The 21060-nt window shown below is 47.1% G+C and overlaps 1 protein-coding gene across 1 annotated transcript in view; it reads right to left on the bottom strand.

Moving 5' to 3' along the window:
- TM9SF4 (transmembrane 9 superfamily member 4) overlaps window positions 1-21060 on the bottom strand; it is a 56684-nt gene that overhangs the window by 11725 nt on the left and 23899 nt on the right. The window contains exons 3-12 of the mRNA XM_033839053.2: window positions 16493-16592; window positions 11577-11745; window positions 11348-11477; window positions 9984-10107; window positions 8403-8521; window positions 8189-8300; window positions 6791-6861; window positions 2275-2407; window positions 769-850; window positions 597-672 (exon numbers count right to left, since the gene is read on the bottom strand). Of these exons, the coding sequence (XP_033694944.1) occupies window positions 597-672; window positions 769-850; window positions 2275-2407; window positions 6791-6861; window positions 8189-8300; window positions 8403-8521; window positions 9984-10107; window positions 11348-11477; window positions 11577-11745; window positions 16493-16592 (1116 nt within the window). The remainder of the gene's footprint in view (window positions 1-596; window positions 673-768; window positions 851-2274; window positions 2408-6790; window positions 6862-8188; window positions 8301-8402; window positions 8522-9983; window positions 10108-11347; window positions 11478-11576; window positions 11746-16492; window positions 16593-21060) is intronic.

Genomic DNA, 21060 nt, shown 5'->3' with positions numbered 1-21060 from the left:
TCAGGGCTCCCTGGGAGGCAGGGTCCACTCCCAGGCATCCTCTGGTTTCTGTGGTCTTTTCTGCTGCCAAGAACTCTCCTCACCACCAGGAGGACAGTGAACACCAGAAGCTGACCTTATTGAAGAGGCACAGAGGCCCCAAAGTCTGGAAAACAGGCTGACGGTTACGTGGGGCCTGGCTTCTCCCGCCCCTGGCAGGTAATTCTCTCCTTACTCTGCTGGGTAGGGTGTTCTCACAGCTGCCCTGCTGATCAGGTTTTGACCTTAAACTTTGACACCTGGGATGGTGTCTAAATCCTGTTATTCTGAATCCCCTATTTCTTCTTGTGCTTGAGCCATGGGACAATGTAGGCTAAAAATCATCTAAGTTCAATTCCCTCTTTTCATGGATGCGGCTACTAAGGCCTCAGAGGTAAGCACCCAGGGGTGAGAGCCCAGCTCTCCTGGCCCTTGGGTGTGCTCCTCCCACCCATCAGGCTGCTGCCCAGCACCTGGCCCTAAACCCCCACCAGAGCCTGCTTATGCTGCTCTCGAGGAGCCCAGGAGGAAGCTTCTTGGCCTCGCAAGAACACGGGGAGGAGGGTTGGGACACTTACACAGAAGGCTCCTTTCTTCCACCGATGGCCTTTTAGAGTGCGGTACAGACGGCCGGCGGAAAATCCACCAAACACCCTGTGGGGAGATGGAAGGGATCCACACCAAGGGGACCTGTTAGCTGCAGTGCAGGCAGCCGGCGCCAGCCCTGGGACCCCACTCATGCACACGTACCCCATGAACATGAAGAGGAAGCAGGCCGTGGTCATGAGAGCTCCCCGGCTGGAGGGTGACAGCATCCCAAGCATGGCCACAACTGAGGAGGGAGGGGCAAGAGAGGGAAAGTCAGGGTCTCTAGGCCCCAAGGCCCCGTCATGGGCTGGCTCACAGGGCCCCAGGGCAGGTGAGGCTAGATGAGGCTCCCTACTCCCTCTCCCTACTTTACTGGAGAAGACTGGGTCTTAGTTGGGGTTCAGAGGGGTGCAGCAGTTGCTGGGCCATGGCTGGCTGCGTCTTTTTCTTTTTTAAAAAAATTTATTTGATTTTAATTTATTTTTGGCTGTGTTGGGTCTTCGTTGCTGCGCGCGGGCTTTCTCTAGTTGCGGTGAGCGGGGGCTACTCTTCATTGCAGTGCTCGGGCTTCTCATTGCGGTGGCTTCTCTTGTTGCGCAGCACGGGCTCTAGATGCGCGAGCTTCAGCAGTTGTGGCTCGAGGGCTCTAGAGTGCAGGCTCAGTAGCTGTGGCGTGTGGGCTTAGTTGCTCCGCGGCATGTGGGAATTTCCCGGACCAGGGCTTGAACCCGTGTCCCCTGCATTGGCAGGCGTATTCTTAACCACTGTACTACCAGGGAAGCCCCATGCATCTTAATGGTAATGGCCAGCCCACAGAGCACTTGCAACCAACCAGGCACTGAGCTGAGAGCATTACGAATGCCAGCTCACTGAATCTACCTCATCAGCTCTCTGAGGCGGTTAGTTCCCACATTCCTTAGATGAGGAAACTGTGGCTCACGAGGTTAAATGAGAGGCTCACAGAAGTTAAATGACTTGTCCAAGGTCACAAAGCTTGGAAGCATGAGGCTGAGACAGAAATTTAGGCAGATAAGTTGCTAAGAGATTAGATTTTGAAAGTTCTCATCACAAGAAAAAAAAATTGTAACTATGCAAGGTGATGGATATTAACTAAACTCACTATGGTAATCATTTTGCAATATATACATATAATATCAAATCATTATTTTGTATACCTTAAACTAATACAGTGTTATATGTCAGCAAAAAAAAAAGTTAAAATGGTTGAAAAAAAAAATTTAGGCAGATTGATTTCAGAACTGCCTGTAACTACTATATATTCATTTTTGGGGGTGTTTTCTGAGAAAAAAGACCTGATTCCAGTCCTAATCCTGGTGCTGAAATGGGTAAGTCACTTAATGCCTGGCTGCAAAAGGAGGCCAACCTCAGAGTGCTGATATATGGCTTCATTGGTGGTGTGGATGTCGGGGGCTATCGATGGTGCTGGCAAGATCTGAGGAGGAGCAAATCACCAGGGCCTGTGGCTGAGAGGACCAGCCCTCTTGCTGGGATGGACGGCTCTGTCTGGCCCAGAGATGTTGACATGCCCCCCTGCCCCAGGAAGGGAAGCCCACCCTTTTCTCAGACTCAGGCCTGTGCTGCGCTGGTGAGCACAGCTCACCCTCCCCAAACCCCCAGCCCACCTCCACCCCTGCCGGGCTTACTCACAGATGACAATGAGGATCATGCAGAAGAGCTGAATGCCCGAGCCCAGCAGGGAGCTGAGGATCATGGGGTACTGGGGGGGCCTGAAGACGTCGCCATGCACTAGCTTCCACCCGGACTCCTCCATCGTGTCTTCCTGCAGCAAAGGGCCAGAAAGCGAGGCTCTTCTTGGGCTCTGGAGAAGGCAGCTCCTGCAGGGACCACCCCCAAGGACCCACATCCTTGACCAGGGCTGAGGGTCCCTCAGGTGTCAACCAGCTCCACTCTGACACAGGAGTATAAGTGACATGAGAACGTATATCCCAGAGAACTGTCACACGGAAAAAGGAGGGCACAAACATGGGCTTACAGCTATACAAAAGGAAAATCTCCTCCCCACATTCCACAAACCAAATGCATGGAAAAATAATGTAAACCAGTACACTAAAATGTTAACTGTGATAGTTTTTGAGTGGTGTCTTTAGAAGCAAGTTATTATTTTTTTAACTGATTATAAAAGTAATATAGGCACACCTTATTTTATTGTGCTTCATTTTACAGCACTTCGCAGATACTGTATTTTTTACAAATTGAAGGTCTGTGGCAACCTGCATCAAGCAAGTCTATTGGCGCCATTTTTCCAATAGCATTTCCTCATTTTGTGTCTCTGAGTCACATTTTAGTAATTCTCACAACATTTCAAAATTTTTCATTATATCTGTTATAGTGTTCTGTTATCAGTGATCTTTGACTTTACTACTGCAATTGTTTTGGGGTGCCGTGACCTGTGCCCATATAAGATGGCAAACTTCATCAGTAAACATGTTCTGATTGCTCCACCAACCAGTTGTTCCCCCATCTCTCTCCCTCTCCTCCAGCCTCCCTATTCCCTGAGACATAACAATATTGAAATCAGGCCAATTAATAGCCCTATGCCTCTAAGTGTGTAAGTGAAAGGAAGAGTTGCCTGTCTCTCACGTTAAATCAAAAGCTAGAAATGATTAAGCTTAGCAAGGAACACGTGTCAAAGGCTGAGATTCCTGAAAACTAGAACTCTTTCACCAAATAACTAGCCAAGTTGTGAATGCAAAAGAAAAGTTCTTGAAAGAAATTAGAAGTGCTACTCCAGTGAATACAGGAATGATAAGAAAGCAAAACAGCTTTATTGCTGTTATGGAGAAAGTCTGAGTGGTCTGGATAGAAGATCAAACCAGCCACAACATTCCCTTAAGCCAAAGCCTCATCCAGAGAAGGCCTAACCCTCTTCAATTCTATGAAGGCTGAGAGAGGTGAGGAAGCGGCAGAAGAAAAGTCTGAAGCTAGGAGAGGTTGGTTCATAAGGTTTAAGGAGAGAATCCCATCTCCATAACATAAAAGTGCAATGTAAAGCAGCAAGTGCTGATGTAGAAGGTGGCTACGCTAAACATCAGATATTCCATGTAGACGAAACAGCCTTCGATTGGAAGAAGATGCCATCTAGGACTTCCATAGCTAGAGAGCAGAAGTCAATGCTTGGCTTCAAAGCTTCAAAGACAGGCTGACTCTCATTAGAGGCTAATGCAGCTGGTGATTTTAAGTTGAAGCCGATGCTCATTTACCACTCCGAAAATCCTGGGGCCCTAAAGAATTATGCTAAATCTACTCTGCCTGTGCTCTAGAAATGGGGCAACAAGCCTGGATGATAGCACATCTGTTTACAATATGATTTACTGAATACTTTAAATCCGCTGTTGAGACCTACTGCTCAGAAAGATTCCTTTCAAAATATCAAAGCTCATTGACAATGCGCCTGGTCATCCAAGAGTTCTGCTGGAGATGTACAATGAGATTACTGTTATTTTCATGCTTGCTAACACAACATCCATCCTGCAGCCCATGGATCAAGGAGTCATTTTGACTTTGCAGTCTTATTATTTAAGAAATACATTTCATAAAGCTATAGCTGCCATAGAGTGTGATTCCTCCGATGCATCTGGGCAAAGTAAACTGAAAACCTTCTGGAAAAGATTCACCATTCTAGATGCCATTAAGAACATTCGTGATTCATAGGAAGAGGTCAAAATATCAACATTAATAGGAGTTTTGAAGAAGCTGATTCCAACCCTCATGGATGGAATTGTGGGGTTCAAGACCTCAGAAGAAGAAGTAATTGCAGATGCAGTGGAAACAGCAAGAGAACTAGAATTAGAAGTGGAGCCTAGGGCTTCCCTGGTGGCGCAGTGGCTGGGAGTCCGCCTGCCGATGCAGGGGACGCGGGTTCGTGCCCCGGTCCAGGAGGATCCCACGTGCCGCGGAGAGGCTGGGCCCATAAGCCATGGCCGCTGGGCCTGCGCGTCCGGAGCCTGTGCTCTGCAGCGGGAGAGGCCGCAGCAGTGAGAGGCCCGCGTAACGCAAAAAAAAAAAAAAAAAAAAAAAGAAGTGGAGCCTAAAGATGGGACTGAATTGCTGCCATCTCATGATAAAACTTCAACGGATAAGGAGTTATTTCTTACAGATAGGCAAAGAAAGTGGTTTCTTGAGATGGAATCTGCTCCTGGTGAAGATTTGTGAAGATAGTTGAAATGAAAACATAGGATTTAGAGTATTACGTAAACTTGGTTGATAAAGCAGAGGCAGGGTTTGAGAGGACTGACTCCAATTTTGAAAGAAATTCTGCTGTGGGTAAAATGCTATCAAACAGCATTGCATGTTTACAGAGAAATTGTCCATGAAAGGAAGAGTCAATTGATTTGGCAAATTTCACTGCTGTCTTATTTTAAGAAATCGCCACAGCCACCCCAACCTACAGCAACCAACACCCTGATCAGTCAGCAGCATCGACACTGAGGTGAGACGCTCCACCAGCAAAAAGATTAGGACTTGCTGAAGGCTCAGATGATGGTTAGCATTTTTAGCACTAAAGTATTTTTAAATTAAGGTATTTTTTTAGACATACTGCTACTGCACACTTAATAGACTGCAGTATAGTATAAGCATAAGTTTTATATGCACTGGGAAACCAAAAAATTTGTTTGACTCCCTTTACTGTGATAATCACTTTATTGTGATGGTCTGGAACTGAGCCCGCAATATCTCTGAGGTATGTCTGTATGTGCTCTTACTTGTGTAATAAGTAAAAAAATTTTTTTGATATATGGCATGATATTCAAATGAACAAAAAGTAGTAAATGAGTATTGTAGACAATTTTTTAAAAATCCAGAAAGACTGAACAAAAAATATAAAACTCATAAACATTCATAGATTAAAAAATAAATCAGAAAGACAGAGAAAATGATTTATATACTTAATAATACCGCTGTTTTGACATATTTCCTTCAGTCCTTTATGTATGTACATGTGCATATGTATATATAATTTTTAACAATAAAATACTGTATTTACTGTGTAACAATACTTTGTTATTTTAAGCTGATGTATGATCATGAGCATTTCCTTATGTCAATAAACACTCTCTACAATTACTATTTTAATGTTTGTACAATTTTTCATTGTATGGCTGTACCATAATATAACCAATCCATTATTATGGAATATCAGGCAATTTCCAGTTTATTTAAATGATAAGAAAGGCTGCAATAAATATTTCTAGACCAAATTTTCTTTTTTTAGACCAAATTTTTGTGGTTTTAATGCTTTCCTTAGGAAAATTCTAGAAGATAGTGTATCAAAACAAGTTAACTAGGACTTCCCCGGTGGTCCAGTGGTTAAGACTCTGCTTCCACTGCAGGGGGTGCGGGTTCGATACTTGGTTGAGGAACTAAGATCCCACAGGCCGCACCCACAGTTAAAAGTGCAGCCACATGTTAAAAACAAAACAAACAAACAAGTTAACTATTTGGCAGTTCATGATATGTGCTGCCAATTAATAACTTTTCAGAAATCTCCTAGTTTACACTTGCACGGGTGGCATGAAAAGGTGCTTATCTCACATTAACCCTGCCGGCAATTAGTACTATGTGTACGAATCTGTGCTAATTTGAAGGTCCAAAACTGTCTTCTCATGACTGTTGGACACTGCACGTTGGGGGCTTATCCCTGAGGTAAAAACAGTTTTTCACATGTTTACTGGCCATGTATGGTTCCTTGTCTGTAAATTTTTTGTTCATTATCACATTAGGGATTTTAGTGGTTTTTTTTTTTAGAGATTTTATACCAGTTCTTTTAACTATCATCTTTTAAAAAATTTGTTGCATATATTGTTTTGTCATTTCACTTTTCTGTTGTTTACATATCTTAACATGCAGGATTAAGGTAAAATTAATCCAGTTTTCTTTCTGTGATTTCTTCCATTGTTTTTACGCTTAGAAATTAGAAAGCCTTATCCCCATCGCTTTGGGTCATTAAACATTTTGTTTTCCTTTTCAATATTTGGTTTACGCTATGAATGATAACACACACACACACACACACACACACACACACACACACACACACAGGCACGTGCGTGCATGTGCGCGTCCTGGTCTGGTAGGCCCAGAGCCCCACTGCTAGACTGCCCTCCCTCTGCAAGTCCATCCCTCCCCAGCCATGACCTCGTACAATGTCATCCTCCTTATTATAGTTGGCGATGTCCTTCCGGAGGGTCCGAATGATAATCATACTCAGGATGCCTGAAACAAACAGGGGCGGGAAGAAGAGGAGTGTCAGCACGGCCATCTGAGTCTTCTGTGCTGCTTGCCCTCCGGGCACACGTGGCTTCCTCTAGTGGGAACTGGCTATGCAGCCGCCTCAGGTTCTCTCCTGGGCATAGCTCCACCCCAGCTACAGGGCAGGGGAAACAGAGGGTCACCCCCCAAGAGGGGAAGAATGAGCTGCTGGGATGGGCGGAGGCAGTCACAGGACACCGCTTGTATTCCAGGGAGAACAGCATCCCAGCTCCTCCAGGGCTTGGTCCTTCCAGCCTCTCCAGCCTCACCTCCTCCCAGGCTCGCCTCTCACTTGCCTCTGGTTATTTGTTGCTTTTAGTTACCAGGTCACAGCCCCATCTCTCTCTCACCTGCGTGCCTGTAACCCAGGCTGTTCCCTTTACCCGAATGCCCCACTCTGTCCTGACTCCTACTCACACTTCAAAACATCTTCTCTTCTCAACACCCCAAACAGCTCAGAGGCACCCCCATTTGTACTTGCACAGCACCCTGTTTACCTATCTAGGCAGCACAGCGTAGTGGTTGTAGGACCTTGAGCTAACTTAACACTTTTTGGCTTAGCTCACGGGGCTGCGAGGATGGGGATGCACTTAAGTGTTTATTAGCACAGCAGCTGGCCCCTGGGTAAATGTTTAATAAAGACAGCATTATCTTTACTTCTCCTGATACTGAAACGATCAGTTTCATTCTACCTCTGACAACCACCCTCACCCTGCTCAATGCCCTCTTGCCATCTGGCTTCTCACCAAGCCTGTCTCACTGCAGGGCCGTGACCCTTGCTGGAACCGTCTTTCCCTAGATCTCTGAATGGTGGCTCCTCATTCAGAGAGGTCTTCTCTAAAGCAGCCGTCACCCTCTCCTCGACAGCCATGCATACGCTTCACAGCACTTAGCACTATCTGGAACCCTACTACTTCTGTGCTTTTCTGTCTCTCTCCTGCCACCAGAATACAGACCGTGAGGGCAGAGACTGGGTTGGGCTTGCTCAACACCATATCCAGCACGCGGCATGGGGCCCGAACAGGATGAGCAATGCCGAAACACTGTTGAATGAGTCAGTGAAGGTGTGCGTGAAGAGGCGGCGCAGCCTTCCCCTAGGGAGCTCTCCGGAGTAGAGGGTGAATCTTGTTTACCTCTGTGTACTGATGCCTTGCACAGACCCCTAATGTCTGTTTTTGACCTATGCTTGGCTCCAAGAACACCCTAGAAGTCTCCTGGGAGTGATGTGACACCTCAGCCCCTCATCCCTCACCCCCTGTCCTCTCCACCCTCCAACCCATAGCTCTCTCACCTGACAGGAAGAAGACCACCACGACGGAGTTAATGATAGAAAACCAGTGGATCTGTACATCACTCATGGTCAGGTAAGTGTCCCAGCGAGAGGCCCATTTGATGTCACTCTCCTGGTGGTGGGAGGAAGCACTTGAGAGTCAGGCCTCCACCTTGATAACTGCTGCTTGGACCAGAGCCCTCCTCCCCTGCCGTGGGCTCCAGCCCCTTCTCACCTCCCAGTGCACAGAGTAGGTGAAGTACAGCTGATTCGCCTTGGTGGGGTCAATTTCTTGGGGCGAGGAGTTGGTACCCTCAGGCAGGGTGCATGAGCTCTTCTCGTCTGTTTTGAGGTCTGTGAGAGACAGAGACTCAGTCTGTTCCTGCAAGGGCTGGTGCCACTACCCAGGGTCTGTTCTGCGGGTGCCCTCAGAGGCAGCGTGCTGCGGAGCAGTGGCTGGGAGAACAGCTGGCAACTAGAGCTTTAAAACTGTGCTCCCTTGGGTGGGGTGGGGAGGGTGGGAGGGAGCCCCAAGAGGGAGGGGATATAGGTATATATAGAGCTGATTCACTTTGTTGTACAGCAGAAATGAACACAGCATTTTAAAGCAATTACAATCTAATAAAGATGAAAAAACAAAAACAAAAAAGAAACAAAAAACTGTGCTTCCCACAGCCCTGACTTTCCAAAGGGCCTTAGGGGCTGCAGAGAGGTGTATGTGGGGAGGGGTCTGAGTCCCTATTTAGTCAAACGAATTCTTCCTTCAATCAATTCAAGCATTCATTTGCTCATTCAATCAGTCCCATTCAACAGGCAAAAACAACACTGACTCACTCTCTCATACGTTCGCTCACTCATTTAGTCCCCAGAGTCCTGGCACTTTAGTAATTCAATCACTCCGATGCTTCCTTCCTTCATTTACACATTTGTTCATCCTGCTGTCTGTCCATTCATTCAACCAACATACAATAAATAAGCACCTACTATGTGCCAGGTACTGTGCTGGAGAGAAAGTGGTGAGAAAAGGAGACAGGGTCTCTAACTTCGAAGGGCCAGTGGGGGAGCAGCTGCTGTCAAACACGCACACAGTAAATGTCAAGCTGTAACCATGACACAGATGGGAGGAGAGGCAGTATGATGCCCCGGAAGGGCAGGGTCTATGTTTTACATAAGACTTCTGCGTATGACTTTGTTTGACTATGAGGTTCCACAGCTTAAAAAAGCTCCAGAAACTCACCACCACTGTGGACAAAAGGCCAGGCATGCGAAATGGAAGTCGCCCTGTGGCGAGCTAGCGCTGCCAGGCAAGGTGAGGCCGACCAGATCCCGTCAGGCCCACAGGGCTGCGCCTGGGCGCTCAAATTCCTGCACAGCTGTTGACCCGGGGCCAATCACTCACACAGAGGAGCGGAAACACTGAAAGCTGCTGCCCAGCAGCTCCGTCGGTACCCCTGCCCCTTGTGCTTCATCCCTTTGCTCTTGAGCTGGCTGCTTCTTGTGATGGCCCAGCAAAGCCCCAAACTGCTGTTTGGTCTTGGCCAAGTCACTGACCTCTCTGAGCCTCTGGTTCCTATCATAATCAGCACATTACCTCCCGGGGTGGCTGGTAAGGTGCTGTGCCAGGCCAGGAGACACCATGTCAGCTCTCCCATTGCCCCCCACCTTCTCTAATGGGAATGTAGTGACTCTACCTTGGCTGGGCCCAGATGCCACACTGGGGCCTATCAGCCATTTCAGGAATCAAGGGTGCAAAGACCCTGGGTGTGAAGCCCAGGCCCGTCCAGCCCTGCCCCTCTGGTCACACCTCCCCACTCACCCTCCAGCCTGATGCTCTGGGGAATCACCTCGAAGCGGACGACGCGGTATGTGTGCTCCTGGTCCTCTTCCAGGTCCTCCCGGTGGTAGTAAAGGATGAACGAGAGGTGATTGTGCAGGTAGATCTAAAACAGCGCAACAAAGAGAACAAAATAGCTAGGAGCCAAGAAACCACCAGAAAAATCACACAGGGTGACCAGCCAGGTATTAGGTCCCTTCCCTCATCTAGCAGACCCAACTGTACCAGTATTCCAAAAACACTGCTCTTATAGCAACCCGCTACTCATGAACCCTCCAGGGCTCTCTGGGGCTTACTAGGTACAAGTTCAGACCCCTTAGGCTGGTATTCAAGGCCTTCTGTCACCCTAACATACCCAGCTGCCGTCACCCTCCCAGACATGTTAGTTCGCCTGGTCTCCCTGGGTCCCTCCCTGCCCCGTGAACAGTCCCCACCCTGAACTCTGTTCACGGCATTCACTTAACTAGAATGCTGTCCCAACTTCACTCAGCTCAAGCCTACCTATTTTTCAAGGCCCACCTCCTCCGTGACAACCTGCCTGCACATTAGCTCCCTCTGAACTCTTCTGGCCCTGACCGTCAAAGCACTGGCACGGTCAGGATTGGGACTTAAGATCCAGGATCTTACACTGTCAGTTCTCTTCCCAGTTATGAAAAAAGCCCCTGGAGGACAGGGACTGTGCCTCAAAAGAAATGCTTTTGTTCTTTATTCCCTAAGTAATATGTGTTCAGTTTAGAAAATGACAAATATAAGAGAATCACTGTTACGATCAACGCCATTAGCATATTTCTCAGTGGCTGTGCTGTAAAGTGCTTACACAGATTATCTGACTTACTCTGCATGGCAGCCCCAAAGGCAGGCATGGCTGCAACATACATTTTACAGATAAGGGACCCAAGGCTTAGAGAGGTGAGAGAGGTAGGCTTAAGGTCACTCACCAACTAGTAAGTGGTGACGGCAGGATTCAAAACCCAGGGAACCTGCATGCTCTTGACCACTGCTGAGCTCTCTCTCTTACATACTGATGAAGTTCCAGACTTCCTTTTTTTTTTTTTGCGGGGGGGGGCGGTGGTTAATCTTATAATCCATATAATCATATATTTATGTGGAATCTGAGTTTTTAGGCACTGTGCCTTCCACCTCCTGTGTAGCATCTGCCAGAGCCGGGCCCACAGCACTCAGACATCTGACAGGCCATGGCCAGGGGCACCAGGGGGAACTTGTCTTGGCCATCCCCACCTTTCCTAAGCCTAGAGCTACATGTTTCCCCCTCCTCTGTGGCCCCAAGTGCTCGTGACTTTGGGGAGTGGCTCCCCCAGCCCTCTGAGCACATCAAGACACTCTACCTTGTTGACATCCGTGAAGCCGAGCCGGTAGCCGTGTTCAAACTGCACGTCCTTCTCCTTCTTCTTGTCATCGCCGTCGCGGCTGGAGTAGAGTTCCAGTCGGGTGGCCACGGGCAGGTTGTCTGCAATGCTGGAAACCCAAGGCCCCGCTCAGTCCCTCAGATCGCCTCTCCCTCAGTGCCCTCCCCTATGGGAACTCGAGGCTGGCAGGGAGCAGAGGACAACTCACAGGTGGACATAGTAGTCCTCTGAGATCCGCTCGGCCACGAGCCGGCTCTGTTCCACGGTCAGGGTCACTGGCTTGTTGGACTGGCTGCACAGAACCTCACACTTCTTTTCACTGTTCATGAGAACCTGGAAAGGGGTGTTGACAATCCGGTCCCCTCTCAGCACCTCTCCTGCCATAAGAGAGACAGATGGAGCTCAGAGCTTCAGCCCTGAGGTTGCTGAGGTCAGCAGAGACACAGGGCCCACCTGCAGGGCCTTCAGCAGTCGTGCAGCCTGGCACTCAATGCATTACCCTGCCTGTTCAGGCCAGGCTTGCCCACCTGACGCCCCCCTGTTGTCCCTCCTCTCCCTTTGTGCTCTAGCACCACCAGACTCTTCAGAGCACATCAAACATGCCACGTCATTCCGTGCCTCTGGGCCACATGTCGTTTCCTTTGCCTGGAGTGCCATTCCCTGCCCCGTGTTCCTGGGAAACTCTTCCTCACCCTTCAAGCTCAGCTTCTATTCCACTCTCCGGGAAGCCCTTCCTGACCGCCTTAGGACTGAGTTTGTGACTCCCTCCTCGGATTGCCCTCTGCACAGAGGCAGCATCGTACAGTGGTGAAGAGAGGGCTACTGAACCCTGGCTCTGCCACTGACTAGCTTAGCAGTCTTGGTAAGTACCTTAAGCTCAATGAGCCTCAATTTCCTCATCTGTAAAATGGGGATAATAGTACGCATCTCACAGGGTTACAGTGAGAAATAAAGTACCAGGCATAGAGTGGGAAGACAACAAATACTATTTTTATTACCAGCATCACTTCTGCACCTTTTCATATGTCAGTGATGTGACTTTGCACAATATGTTGATAGGTTAAGTTTCTGCCCTCATACCTCATTATGAGCTCTTTAAGGGCAGATAATGTTTCCTCTTTATTTCTGCATCTTCAGATCCTGGTTCAGGGAGGAAGGGAGGTAGGGTAAAATCCAGCACCTGAGATTTTCAGCCAAAACATCTTTTTAACTTAACAAACTGGCACACCCCTTGCATGCCTACTGCCTCAGAGAAACCTGCTGCCAGACGTTCCAAGAGCAGGCACCGAGCAGTCAGGGCCTGTCAACTAAACCCAATGGTGCTTTCCTTCTGAGCCATTCTAACACTTCTACTGGGATGAGGTGGAACTGGGGCAAGCTGAAGGAGACCTACCAAAGCCCACAGGCGGCACTAATGCCCACATACGCCTGGTCTAACAGCTGCCTACCAGTGTGGACCCGCTTGATGTGGGACTCTTGGCCTAGTCATTCATTCGTTCATTCATTCATTCCTTCCCAAACATCCACTAGATATTGGTTATGTGCTGGGCTCTGAAGAAATAATGTTGAACAGACATACGGAGCTTATGGTCTAGTGGGAAGACAGACTGATTAATCAGGATAACGAGAAGGTATAGTACAATATGAGGAACTTGCTCTAGGTGTGGGGGAGTAGGTCTAGGACAGCTTCTCTGAGGAAGTAATGCTTGAAGTGAGCTCTAAAGGAAGAGAGCCTTAACTAGGCAAAGAGATAGGGGAAGACTATTCTAGACAGAAGGGAACAGCACGCACAAAGGCCCCCTGCCTGGTTGGGGGGCGGGGGGAAGGCAGGGGGATGACGCGGTAAATGTAAGAGGCCTGTGCGGCTGCAGTGCACATGGCAAGGGTGACTTGAGGCACGCTGGAGAGACGGGCTAGAGCTGGACTTCAGGGGGCCTGTGGGCCAACGGGAAGTTTGATCTCTATCGAGAGAGCCACAAAAACCAATAAAGGGTTTCTAACGGGCGGCAGAAGACATTATCCAATTCTGGTTACAGATCACTCTGGCTGTTTTGTGAAGAAAATATCGAAGATGCACGGAACTGGCCGGGGGCGATGGCAGTCAGCTATGCAAGTGGGCGGTGATGGTGGCTGGATTAGAGGGTATAGTGAGGGCGGAAACAAGTACACAGACTCAGGAGCTACTGAGGAGGTGAAATCTAGGGGGGCTGGTGCTGGCTGACAAAGGGTGAGTGAGGAGCGGTGCATATCAGGGAGACCATGGGGCTTCTACAACCAAGTGCCAGTTGGGGGGAAAATGGGAAAAACAGCAAATTTAGACTGAAGGCATTTTTTCAGTTTGCATATGTCAGGTGGCTATGTCAAGCAGGCAGTCAGATATCCAAGTCTGAGGGTCAGAGGAAAGGTCAGGGCTATAGATAGAAGCTGTGAGTTGTTGGGATACAGATGGTAAGTGGCAGGGCCACTAGCTTTACCACAGTGGGGAGAACCACTCAGCTGTGCAAAGTAGCACTCTGACAAGAGTGGATGAGGCCGCTCAGGAGGGGGGGAGGGTGAAAAGGCGCCTGGATGAAGGTCTCTACACCTCTCCCCCGCTTTCCCCCTCTTTTAGAAGGCTAGTTATGCAGGTGAGTCTGCAAAACCCAGGGAGGGACTGGCCAGTGGGAGGCCAAGAACACCAATGAGATATCTGCATGGTCCACTGCTGAAATGATCTGGGTCATCCTCTGCCATTTTACATATGACAATGCTGAGAACCAGACCCAGATAGTGACTAGCCTATGACAGTGACTGTGGTAGTGCTAAGCCCCTGGGCTCTTTCCTCTACACCACGCCTTACCACTCACTTCTTTTCAGGAAGGTCAATAGGGAATTCACTTGAGGAAAGGAAGAACATACAGAGAGAGGAACAGGGCTGAAGATCAAGTAAGGTGGGTATCACTTCTTGATATTTAGAAATTATTGATACATTTAAACCAAGAAAGAGGACACACTGGCCTGGAACAGCTCAGTTCTAATACAGAAGTATTCATTTTAATTTTTAAAGCTGGGAGCACACAGCCAGCCACACTAGACGAGCAACACGCTGAGTGGACCCTCTAAACGAGTCTGATGTCATACTCCAGTACAGCTGCCGCAGACATGCCCCCACCCCCCCGCCACGATATGAATCTCCACCAACATGATAATCGGGAGCACAGCCCTTGGACAGCCCAAATGAACCTTTCTGGAAAAGGCAGTCTGGACAACAGAAAGAATTCTGTTTTTAGAGTTAAAAAACCTGGGTTAAGATCTCAATTTCTCTACCCATTGACCATGTGACCACAAGCAAGTTTTTCAAACCTCTGAAGCTGCTGTGCCCTCTACTATGGCATGGGGGCCATCATACCTGGCTTTGCTGAGTTACAGTCGGAACCAAGTAAGACAGTGCGCAGAGTGTACTGCTTAAGGCTATGGACCCTGAAGCCAGAGTTCCTGGGCTCTGCCACCAACTCGGCGAGTGACCTGTAGCAAGTGACTTCACCTCCTGTGCCTCGCTTCTGTTATCTGTGATAAGGGGATAGTAAGAGTAGCTACCTCAGAGGGCTGTTGTGAGAATTAACTAAGGTAAGCACAGACGTGCTTAGAACAATGCCTGGCTCACTGTTAGAGCCCTTTAAGTATTAACAGTGATGATGATGAGGACGTAGAGTACAAGGCTTGCGACCCAAAAGGCATTCAATCAAGGCTGTTTCTGCTCCACTCAGGGAGGACAAAAACTTTTACTGAATGACAACTATGTGTCAGACACTGGGTCAGAAGTGGCAGAGAGAGACACATGGAAGACATGATCCCGCTGCTCAAAGAGCCCCTAGGCCACAGAGGGAGGCACTACACAAAGCTGGAATGAGATACAGTGTGGCAGGATAACTTCTGTACATGGAAATTTCCATTTCTACGAGGCAGGAACATTCCCCAGCTTCACGGAGGTTAAGGTCACGCAGTATCACACTGAGGTGTGCCCAAGTGCTCAGCCTTGGGCTGTAGATGAATCCGCACCAGCTCACAGGGGGAGGGAGGAGCTGCTGTGAGGGGTCTGGAGGACACAGCAGGTCAGGCTTCCCAGCAGTGGCAAGGTGGCCGGAGCACGGCATGGTGTGGAGAGAAAAGAAGGGAAAGCGGCAGGCAGCAAGAGCAGCCCAGGCCCCGAGACCGACCTCCGTCCAACTGTACAAGGCGAGACTTCGGGACTGGCGGTGCTGCCTGCTTTTGGTCGAGGCCTGCCCCAGCTGGTCTGGGACATCCAATACCTGGCAGTAGGTACACCTGTTGGCTAGGGGTTCTGGAAACATCTGAGCCATGGGTAGCCCTGATGGAGAAGGCAGCCCTTTCAGGGGACTGCTCAAGAGCCAGTTCTCTCCTTTCCCCTCCCTAAGCTATAAGAGAACAGGAAAGTCTCTTAAGTTCCTTGAAGTCAGGGAGGGCATAGTTCTAAGTTTTTATCTCCAGGACTTAACACTGAGATGGCAGAGTAAGTACTAATAACCATGTCCTCAGTAGAGGCCACCAAATGCCTTTTCCTTTCAGCCTGAAATTCCACCAAATGAAGAATTATTTGAATTAAAATAAAATGGCTGCTATTTATGAACACATATGCCAGACACTGCACTGGGTGCTTCCCACATTATTTGAGGCAAGGCCTGCACAGCTTAGCAAGAACTATGGTGATGTCCCTGATTCCATTAGGGCCAGAGATAATCACTCATTCTTTTAATTAAAAGCAGAGCAGGTTACAGAAGCCACAAGAAACAGAAGGGGCTATCTAGAAATCAAGGAGAGCCAGTCGGAGCAGTAGCCAAGGGCTCCAGCTCTGAAGCCTGACTACATGGATTCCAAGCCCAGTTTAGCCATTAATTAACAGTATAACCAGAGGCAAATCACTTACCCTGTAAAATGGGAATCAACACCACAACTACCTCCTTCGGGATGTTATGAGGATTAAATAAGCTAATCTGTATATAAACTATGTAGAATGGTGTCCAGCACACGGTAGGTGCTATATAAGGGTTAACTGCTATTAACATTATGAAGAGATCCGGGTTCCTCTTTGGGATAGCGTGACAGCAGTGTGAGAGAAGAACTTACCCAGATTCTCTGCCTTGTAGGTTATTTTGCTGGGCTGGCAGAAGGGCAGTGAGTAGTATTCATAAGGCAGCTGGGTGCGAGAGCTGGTGAGCTTCACAGCCTAGTGGAAGAAGGGAGGCCATTATTCTTCAACCCAGAAATCAAGATGACTGTTTCAGTAATCCTCCCTGGTACCCACTCATCTTTAGTATACTCGGCATTATTACCTACTAAGCAAACTAACCGCAGCAGACACAGCTCTGGTATACTATACAATACAATTATTTCACAGTTCACTAGTTTTAGATTACATTATAGATTTTGTTTAAAATCACAACCAAATCCAATATATACTCAGAGTCCTTAACATGCTGACATCCTTTGACCCTATAATTTCACTTCTGGGTATCTTTCCTAAGGAAATAACTCCAAATAAGGGAAAAAACTTCAGGAACAAAGAGCTCACTCCTCATTCCTAACCACAGTGGTCTTCTGCCTCTAGTTCCTTGAGCCTGACCAGCGCTCTCCTGCTTCAGGCTTTGAACCTGCTCCTCTCTGCCCGACTCTCTGACTCCTTCTCACATTTGGTCTCAGCTTAAATCCCCTCACCTTCGAGTCCTTTCCTTATCATCTTATCAAAGGAATTCCCTCATCTTCTGTATTTCAACACTTCTAGTTATCTTTGTAGCATGTCTGATAAAATGTAATTATTTTATGTTTTTGTTTTCTTTTTCCAGAGAAATCAGCCTCCCCTACTAGAATTTAAGATTAAACTCCATGAGGGCAAGGACCATATGCGTCTTGCTTACCTATGTAACCACCGTGCCTAGAGATCTAGGTACATAGTAGGTGCTCGATAAATGTTTGCACAATGAAAAAAGAGAAAAAAATGGAAAAACAGCTAAAAGCTCCGTAATGGGAAATTGGTCAATAAACCACAATATATTCGTTCAATTAAATATTATGCAACCATTAAAGATGAAGTTTAAGAAGACCATGAAGAAGAACATTTAGGAAGTGATGCAAGCACACAGAACGCAGCTCTGGAAACAGTGACAGCCACAGACAACTCCCCAAAACATGGATAAAATAGAACCAGTCAAAATGTTGCAAAAAAAAAAAATTAATTAATCAATTAATTATTTTAAAGTTTTTTTTGATGTGGACCATTTTTAAAGTCCTTATTGCTATTGTTACAATATTGCTTCTGGTTTGTTTTGGTTTTCTGGCTGCGAGGCATATGGGATCTTAGCTCCCCGACCAGGGATTGAACCCACAACCCCCTGCATTTGAAGGCGAAGTCTTAACCACTGGACGGCCAGGGAAGTCCCAAATTTTAACTTAAATGCAACTAAAATTATCTTTGCTATTTAAAAACTATTAACCATTCCTCATACACCATCTGAAAGTATAAATAGTTTTTAGAATCCAGATCCACAATCCTTACTTAAAATTCTTGCTTTGGAATTAGGATTTTTAATTTAATTTTAAAAGATTTAAAATTTAATTTAATTTAATGACTGTTTCAGTAATCCTCTCTGGTACCCACTCATCTTTAGTATACTCGGCATTATTACATTAATAATTATTACATTACATTACATTATTACATTAATTTATAAATTAATTTAATTTAATTTAAAAATTTTTCCAATTTTAAAAGAGCAATGTGGTATATTATAAAACCATGGGTTTTATAACACCCCCCAGCTGGGTCTGGAGCAGTACCCCACATTCAATGACAAGGAAATGCAAAAATATTCATACTAAGTGGGAAAAATAAAGTTAATAAACAGTTCAGGTCAGGTCTCGCCTACAATGAGTTTAGAAAAACTCTAAGTTTCAGAGCTTTTTAGATGTTGAATTGAAGGACGGGGGACCTCTATTAAGCATTTCATGAACTGCTTGAGGCGAAATGACCAAAAAGTTATTATCTGTTATAACAGCCTGTTATTCTGTGTTTCTTAGCATTCTCTCCTTCTGGACAATCAAAAAAGAAGCCACATTACAAAGAAACTGAGTCTCACCTTTATGTCCCCTCCCGCCCTCTCCCTTCCCACCCAAGGTGTAGTTCTCACATGCCCAGCTTGGCAGGACTGAAGCCAGAGCCACCCTGTCCTCCCCATGCCACAAGCTTTGCTCTGGTGGGGGCTTCTGGCAGAGGCACTGGGAGGAAGGGTACCGCGGCGGTTAAGAGCCGGGCTCTGAACTAACCCTATGTCTCCCTCACAATGTGACCTTGGACAAGCAGGTTCACTTCCTCGGGCCTCAGTTTCCGTAACTGTAAAATGTTCAGTAAATCTCTAAAACATACAGTATCTGCCTCAGAGGGCTCTTAGGGGGCATCTTGAGCTAAGCCATGCATAATGCCCGGCATGTAAATAATCCTCAATAAAGGTGACTTTAATTATTGTTCCCGAAAGTTACAAGTCTGACTTCTAAGGAAGAGGGATGCTCACAGTAATGCAACACATGGAATGGTGCATTTGCTTGTTACTACTACATGGTTCTAAATGGAGACACTTTCTAATAGTCATTGATCATATGTATTTATCCACCCTGCCAGGCTATGTACTAGGAGCTGGTGACACAGCAGTAACCGAGAAAGATAATATCCCAGCCCTTGTAGAACTTGATTCGTGGTAGTTTTCGTTTTTCCACAAATGTATTATATTTTTAACCTCTAAACTGGTTAACTCCCCCTGGATAATGAAAAGTTGCTTGCATCTAATTCCCCAAATAAGCATGACATGTAGCAATTTATAATTTTGCAAATGCCCAAAATGTGGTGGCAAACAAAGGCACATGTACATGACAGCATGTCAGGTGGATGGCCCTTTGTGATTTTCTGGGCTTCTGTTCCCCCTTTTGAACACTGTGATGCTTAGGACAGGATAAAAACTTTATTTTCACACAATCTCACTGCTTTGCTTTTGCACAGACCAGTAAAGATGTGGTTCCCATCAACAACAAATGTACATTTTAGGAGCAGAATTTATTTTCATTGCTTTATAAGTTTTGCTAGACCTTTGTACAGAATCACTAAGGATTTGAAGGACTACTTAAAAACTTCAACTCTACGTTATTTTGCCTATGGGGGACCAATGTGGTAGTCAAGAAGCTGGGGGCTTACGGAAGTGTGAGAATGCCGAGTACCCTACACTGTAAACACTGCACAGAAAAAAAAGACTAAGAAAAATAACCCAAAGTATTAAGAGTGGTTATATTTGGGTGATGGTAGAGAGGAGTCCCTATAGCTGGGAGCTCTGGAACAAGGTCACACCCCTTGTCCGGTGGCCAGTCCTCTCGCCTCAATGTGGGAGAACTCTGCAGCTGGCCACTCCAGTTCCGGAGCCTTCCATAGGACTCTGTTTATCACAGCTTAATATCTCCCTCTGCCCAGTCCTGCTTGCAGGACTGGGCGCCTAGTCAATAAATCTCTTGCACCAAATCTCCACCTTAGAGTTTGTTTCCTGGGAAATGAGATCCAAGAAGATCCACCACCAACCCTCAGCCGTGTTTAGGGCTCTGAAAATGCCACCAAGAGTCCGAGACATTAGCCAAGGTGCCAGCCTGCCCACTGCCCCGATCAACCACATTTTAAAGGACTCTCCCATAACCCTGTCACAGGTGACTGGCCCACAGGTGGGCATCTAGGCTGACAAGGTGAGGTGGCCCAGCTGGCTGTTCTTCTGGACTCTGATTTAGGACAATGCTTTCAAATCCGAATCGCTCATGTACCAACTTGCTCTATCTACTTACCATTTATTCTGCTATTTTCTTGGATATGATTCATTTTTAGGTAAATACCTTTATTTAAGAAGCAAACATTTTGGGCTTCCCTGGTGGCGCAGTGGTTGAGAGTCCGCCTACCGATGCAGGGGACGCGGGTTCGTGCCCCGGTCCGGGAAGATCCCACATGCCGCGGAGCGGCTGGGCCCGTGAGCCATGGCCGCTGAGCCTGCACGTCCGGAGCGTGTGCTCCGCAACGGGAGAGGCCACAAGAGTGAGAGGCCCGTGTACCGCAAAAAAAAAAAGAAAAAAAAAAAAGAAGCAAACATTTTAACACTATTAAAAATGGAAACCCAACAATGACAGCCATGGAATCATGAGTTGAAGTAATGGCTATATTTTCTAGTATAATTAAAAGAAAACAGCTATTAAAATAAAACATACGTGTCAGCCACTTAAAATCATCTCATATACCACCACTCAGATATGCAGTGCACCGTTTGGAAATACTGAACTGGAGAATCCTGGCAGAAGCTAAAATTGAAAAAAAAGGCCATAATAATCATGCGTATACATAGATGATATGAGTTACGCAGAGAAAGCCGGTAACATAGAGGAGGATGGAGAGAGGCAGAGATGTCACAGAGAAGGAGGCAGGTTGAGAGAGATGGAGACACAGAAAGAGGTGGGCACAGAAGCGAGCGAAAGTGAGAGAGAAACAAAGACACAGGAAGAACCAGAAACAGAGACAGAGCCAAAGAGAAAGAGAGAGAGGGACAGAGAGAGAGAATGCACTCATACAGGGGGAGATGCAGAGACAGCCAGAGGCGGAGAGAGAGGAGAGGCGGCGGGGCCAG

Source organism: Tursiops truncatus, chromosome 15 (genome assembly GCF_011762595.2).
Source record: "Tursiops truncatus isolate mTurTru1 chromosome 15, mTurTru1.mat.Y, whole genome shotgun sequence".
Lineage (NCBI taxonomy): Eukaryota > Metazoa > Chordata > Mammalia > Artiodactyla > Delphinidae > Tursiops > Tursiops truncatus.
Note: the sequence above shows the minus strand (reverse complement) of the source record. Positions and strands in the feature narration are given on the sequence as shown.